The sequence below is a fragment of the Halyomorpha halys genome, unplaced genomic scaffold (assembly GCF_000696795.3).
Source record: "Halyomorpha halys isolate HHAL.00 unplaced genomic scaffold, Hhal_1.1 Scaffold135.1, whole genome shotgun sequence".
NCBI classification, from domain to species: Eukaryota; Metazoa; Arthropoda; class Insecta; order Hemiptera; family Pentatomidae; genus Halyomorpha; species Halyomorpha halys.
This window is the reverse complement of record NW_027113702.1, coordinates 929,979-936,767: the sequence shown is the minus strand read 5'-3', so window position 1 is coordinate 936,767 and position 6,789 is coordinate 929,979. Positions and strand designations below refer to the sequence as shown.

General features: G+C 30.1%; 1 protein-coding gene across 1 annotated transcript in view; it reads right to left on the bottom strand.

Moving 5' to 3' along the window:
- LOC106678362 (uncharacterized) overlaps nt 1-6,789 on the bottom strand; it is a 10,614-nt gene extending 3,825 nt beyond the window's left edge. Inside the window, exons 1-3 of the mRNA XM_014416830.2 lie at nt 6,604-6,789; nt 3,620-3,792; nt 3,370-3,549 (exon numbers count right to left, since the gene is read on the bottom strand). Of these exons, the coding sequence (XP_014272316.1) occupies nt 3,370-3,549; nt 3,620-3,792; nt 6,604-6,685 (435 nt within the window). The 5' untranslated portion in view covers nt 6,686-6,789. The remainder of the gene's footprint in view (nt 1-3,369; nt 3,550-3,619; nt 3,793-6,603) is intronic.

Here is a 6,789-nt window from a genome sequence, read left to right as displayed (position 1 = left end):
ATATATTTAAATAAAAAAAAAGCTTGAGAATTGCACTTCGAATTTCAGTTGAAGTTGTTTTGTACAATTATCATCAGAAAAGAATGTATTTAAGGAAAAGTTTATTGTTTGAACAAAAAAAAAAATGACCTGTGAAAGAGACACTATTTTTTCGAAATATGAGAAATATAAAGTACTAAATCAAAAAACGACTGGAAAATTAACTTTAAATGGAAGTGGAGGGGCCAGTATGATGGAAATGGGCGAGGACTCTTGGATATAAAATATACCTGTTATAATATGCTATAAGTACTACTAGTTGCTTTTTAAAAAATATATATCTCAAGAATTATTGAACGTAAGTAGCTCTATTAGAGCTCATCTTTTACCAAATTTACTTTACTTTAAATGTTCTCTTAGGTTTTCTAGTGTTGTTGGTCTTAGGTTTTATGTTCCTAGTGTTGGTTTGTTGTTTTAGGTTTTCTACTGTTGTTAATTTTTTTTTTTACACCACCCTTCAAAAATAGTGCCAAAACTGGAGGATTAAAATAAATTCCAATAAATCCCACCAAATCACATTTACCCTTCCTAATTATTCCTGTTGAACAGATCCGTTACTTAGGACTAAATCTGGACAAAAGACTGACATGGAATCCTCATACAAGACTGAAAAGACCGGAAACTGCTCGTCGATTCCGACTATTACAAAATTTACTAGACAAACGGTCCAAACTTCCAATCCATTACAAAAGACTGATCTACAAGACTATTATAAGGCCTATTTGGACATACGGAGTTGAGCTATGGGACTTCACTAAACCATCTAATTCCTCTCGAATCCAATCCTCACAGTCCAAAATCCTTCGTAAATCCTTAATGCTCCTTACTTTGTCACAAATCAAATCATCCATTAGGAAATCAATGTCCCCTATGTTGCCGATTTGGCCAGAACCAGATACCAATCCATCCATAATAAACTTCCCAAACCAACTCGTTTCTAACCTGGCTTCTCCTTCACTACCTAATAATCCTCCTAGGCTTCTGAAAAGAAGATGGCCTCGAGATCTTCTCCTTTAGAAATGTTTTTGGAGTTCTATCAATTGGTAGATTCTCCACATGTTTGTATCATGTGTATATATGTATACAGTTGTAAATAACAATAAATGGATAAATAAAATTTTTTTTTAACTTTTGAAACAGCTGTCATTTTTTATTCCTTCTACCTACTGAAAAATGAGGGTGAAATAACTGCATTTTTTTCTCCTCTTGGGCTCTTGTACTAGAAACAAAGTAGATCTACATCCATTTTTTTTTTCGTAAAAACCCTTCAAGTAGAATTTTACAAATTTTTCTAGACTAGTTCTGAAGGTGAATTATAATATTTATTATTATATTATGATTATTGTACTAAAAGGGTTTGTGGTCTTTTTCATAGTAATTAATGTCCGGCGGCTTCCTTAGGAAAAGCTAAATTCTTAGGAGCTTTATAAATACCATAGAGGGCATGAAGTCCACCTTAGCCCAAGACATGTTTTAATTAATTACTCATAAACTATTAAACCCATTTATAGCAAGTTAATTGCGTTTGTTTATGTTACTTGAGTGCTTCCTCGACTTCTTGTTAGTTCATGATGATTTATTTTATGTTTTCTCTTTTCTTTATAAATAAATTTAAAAAATATCAATGAATTTACATCAAAATATTGTTCAAAATAAGTCGCATTCCTAAATGTTGGTGTGGGTTGTTGCTTTTATTAGATATGAGATACAACACAGGAACTCAACTCTGTTTCCCTCAAAACCTTGGAATAGCGGGCATAGGGGTTCGATGGCCTTGTCATGTGCCTGTAAGCTACGGAAACCCCCCATGCCCTTTGAGGATGTGCGAGAGCTAGGATTCTTATCTAAAATACGTCCTTGCTGCCTTAAACAACAGTTTAGTTAGTTATTGTCACTAGGAAACAGAACCATGGTTGGAAATATGGACTCTTTTCATTTCATACAGTCTTTGGACACTACTCTTGATCAGTTAGTTTTAAATGAAAGGGTCTTGATAAGATTAAATCCTTTTTTTTTTGTTATTTGCTCTAGCCAAAGATAACTGGGCATAACTGTTGGGGCGAGGGGCGTTTCGTAAATGAAAAAACCTACCTCTTCCCCAGAGAAATAATTGTTCGCTGGTTCGGGTGATAAAATAAAAAACGGAGGACCTGAAATGAATCATAAAAATAATAAAGAAAAATTAGAGAATAAAAAAAACCTTTCAACTGATATACAAATTTAATTAAATTAAAATATAAAGAAATAAAAAATGAATTGTTGCTTGTTGTTACAAAAAAATAAAAAGAGTTAATTGTGAAGTAAAAAGAGAAAATATTTCGATATATATCTATAAACAAAAAAACAAATCAATTTTCTTTACACAAGAAATAATGAGTAGATTAGAAACAAATTAAAAAAAATATGAAGTTCGGTGAAAGAGTGGGAGAAAAAAGTCACTCACAGTAGGGGGTCGATATGCGCATAAACTTCCAAGTATAATATCTCTCATCCGAGATGGCTACTTTCGATGAGCCGCTGAGGGTCAAGTCGGTGTTAATAAGAGAATCTTGAGTCGAGGGTGAGAACGAGACGTTCCAAACTTTGCCAGTACTGACAGCAGACTCTAGACTCTATTCTCTAGCCAGCGGACTGTAGACTCCCTTATCAGTCCCCGTATACATGCCGTAATCCCATTGCAGCCTGCAATGTTGTTGAATGTGACGAACCGCAGCAATGTATTTGTATTACACGCTTATCACAACAAACCTCCTTAACTATATTTACGTTATAAATTCTAATTTAATTTTAATTACAAAAAATATAAAGGCTAAATGGTTATTAAAAAAGGAAATTAACTTATGATTAGCAAAAAAAATAAAACACCAATTGGAAGTAAATAAAAAATTAACTTGTAGTTAAAAGAAATAGAAATAAAGTAAAATTTAAAATAAATGACACTTTGGGCTTTAACAGGTATGTCTCCCAGCAAATGAATGTTGTCGAAATATTTTTTTTAATTTAATATATTTCTTGATATTTACTGTATTAAATATATATAATAAGTATATGTGAGGTGAGATATATTGCAATGGCATGATACCGACATGTGAGGAATCTAACCAATGGTGTAACTCCAATAACATTTTTAGAGGAGAAGAACTCGAGGCCATCTTCTTTCAGACTTCAAAAAGGATTATCAAGTAATGAAGGAGAAGGGGGTTTGGGTTGGTGGGAAGTTTATCATGGAAGGATTGGTATCGAGTTCTGTCCAAGTCGGCAATATATGAAACGTGAAGCTCGAAATATTTAACATCTAATATACTTTTTTCTTTTTTTTAAATTACGTACAAAATTATTCATCATGTCTTGCTGTGGCCTATATTCTGCAAATGCCCCATGGAACTTCCTCCAAGGTTTGTTGACGACTTTGGGACAGGAACCATTGTAGGCGAGGTCGTAGAGGGTGGAGAAATTGTTAAGGTATTCCTCTGGTAGTCCTTGATCGTTAACCGTGTGCCAGTCCGTGCCCTGGGAGAACAAGCAATATAGAATTGTTGTTTATCGGAAAAAAGGTTATCCATATCAAACACCATTATACCCAGCCTTTTAGTTTGTTATCGTAGTAGTGCTCCTTTGATAATGCATGGACAGATGGGTGATAATATTCCTTCATGTACTCGCTCGCCATCGGATAAATACGCCGTACATACGAACGGAGATTTTCTTGCCAGTTTCCACACAGAACTTTGTCATTGTAAGGACTGTTGAAATCTATTAAACAAAATTATTGTTAAAATCCTACTTGTCCTTTTCACTAATGATTTGTTTCAGATTAAAGTATTCATAATTAATTAACAATTTAGCGTAGATATTGACTAATACTAAAAATATCATTAAAGGGTTTTCTCACAACCAGAAATTTTCTGAGGGAGGGCACACCATTGTACCTTGGAGGTGAATTCCATAAACTTCATGTTTTAAAATCCACATTAATCAATCAAAAGTCATTTTTTTTCTTTTCACTTCCAAGTTAAGTAATGAAAACATTATAAAATGGAGTATTGTTGACTCCAGCTAAACTAAAGGTATATATGGGATGGCCATTCAGCCATCGAGCAGCAGTCATCTTCGCATCTAGTTCTTGCTCATTACTTATTATTCTGTTTGATTAATTGTATTGTATATGTGAAAATAAATCTTTTTTAAAAAGTGAAATCAGACAATTAATTATGTAACTTATATTATAAAATTGAGAGCCAATTTCAATTCTTAAACTCCAAAAAGAAAAATTTACTGATACACAAATAGTTAAGCAAATGGGTATCAACTTCTTCCATACATAGATCATTTAAAAAATTGAAATAACCTAAATATCCAATAAAACACATTAAAAACAATTGAAATGTGTATAATACACTTGTTACTTTATAAGTAAAAAAAAAAAGATATTGAACAAAACTTGTTTGGGGAATGAGTTCAACTAGGCAGTAGTGACGTCATGCTTGACCAAACTATTGAGTTATAGTATTTATTCGACACAGATTTTATTGCTTTTTACTTTGTTTTCCTATAACTTTCACTAGCATCCACCGTTTAGTGAAATTTAAACGGTTTGTTGAAATTTAAATCTCTCTTACTGAAATTGGAATCCAAGTTTTTTTAAATTTTAGCTTTATATATTTATCTTGTTAGAAAAAATGTTATTCTGGCAGAACTATTTTTAAGAGAAAGGATTTCCTTAATTTTCAAATTCTAACAAATTGTTTTAGGAAATATTTTGTCATATAGCCAAGTGTATAGGTCAGTATAGCTTCTTAACCATTTTTATTGAATAAGTACCTAGTTCTCTATATTTCAATATTTCTGAATAAATTTTACTTTTATTATTCCCAAATGATATTGCTTTTATTTAAAAAATTAGAAAAAAATAGTGTTTTTGTAATATCACATTTTTCATTCAATTATTAACTTGTAGAAAAATAATTAAAATAAATTTCTTACAAAATATAAAGGTAACACTCTCTAACTAAGCAATTATACAGTCATTATACTTACTTAAAAATTTAAAAAAAAAAATTATCTAGATGAAATGAAAACTTAAATGATTGTAACAGCAGTATCCCCTAAATGATAGTAATAAATAAAATTTTGACTTGTTTTTCTCCAAAAAGCAATATTTTTTATCAATGATTGATTCATTTTAGCAAGAAATGTGCTTCATATTATTTAATAAATGATTTATCAAAAAATGGGCTAAATTTAAAGTAATAGTTTGGTTACTCTTTCTTGTTGTATAATGAATTAAAGCACCTGCTCAACATAACATCTAAATTATATTTACTTGTTATTCTATCATTTCTCCATATTGAAATCTGGCATGAATCTAATCAATATAATATTCATTAGATTCATGCCAGATTTTGAAATAACAAATATTTAAAAAATAAAAAATGGTATTTGTGTGGTTTTCATAAGGACTAACAATAGTTTATTTAAAAACATGCAATAAGCTTTAAAACATCAATCTAGCATAATCCTTGGTAAATTTAGAAGCAATTGAAATTTAGTTTTTTGAAAAAATAATATTAAAAAGCTACTCATGTGAAAAAATATGTTAGTAATGTACTTAGTTTTTATTGCAAATTCACAAATATGAAAATTTGAGACGTAGAGGTCTAATCAATAGGTGACTTCCTATGGAATGATCCTGATATCATATAATGAATTAAAGTATAAATACAGTGATTTAATAGTGAAATTAGATCAATTAGCTCCCTCATTGTTAATATATCTTCAAGAATATTAATGATATTTAAATTTTCTGCTTTTAATAATTGAATGGCTACTTAAACGTAATTATTCTTATCCAAATATTCTTCATACCACTTTCTTTAATATTTTATCAAATTAATGATTGGTGTTAGTATTTCTTTTTTCTTCCAAACAAGTGAAAGTAGGAAAGTTTTGTATTTAGTACAACATAATTTTTTCTTAAGAAAACCATTTACTATCAGTTCTATGATCATTCCCTTAAATATATATAAAAAAAAACTTTGGTTCCTTGTTTCTTCTGAAGTAAAAAAAAGGCATAATATCTACTATGGTTAACCCAATTTAAGGGATTTGGTAGGCTGGTACTTAGCAAATTTCATCAAATTCGTGTTATACTTTAACCAATGAGCAAACTTAATTTTTTTGATACTTGTTTTCATATGATAACGGATCATCCGATTTGACCTAAAACTAGTGTAAAAATAGTCCAGTATCAATTTTACAAAAATCTATCAACTACTTTCGCTAATGAATGCACCAAAGTATTTTTCTTGACATGCATACATTTATGCTATCATAGAAGTTATAAGTAATTATAAGTAATTATCAAACAACCAATCAAGTAAATATTTTATGTAAATCTAAGACCTGGAGATTCAGGCCTCTGGTGGTCAAATGGAGCCATTATCATTTTAGTGTTACTATGACACACCTTGTTTATAGTTTGCTGTGATATAATTATTATCATCTTAGTACGTGACAAGTTTAATAAAAAGAATTAAAGTTTAAGGTATTTATAATTTTTTTTACCTTGTGATGGTTTTTGACGTGGTAAATTATCATCAAATTGCTTCACTAGAAATGTTACATTTTCAGGATTGATTGCTGTCATTTTTGTTTGATATTCTCTTACTAAATAAATACAAACAAGAATAATGATTTATAAGTAAAGCATCTACTCAGCACATACTAATTTACTATTTCTTTAAAATATTT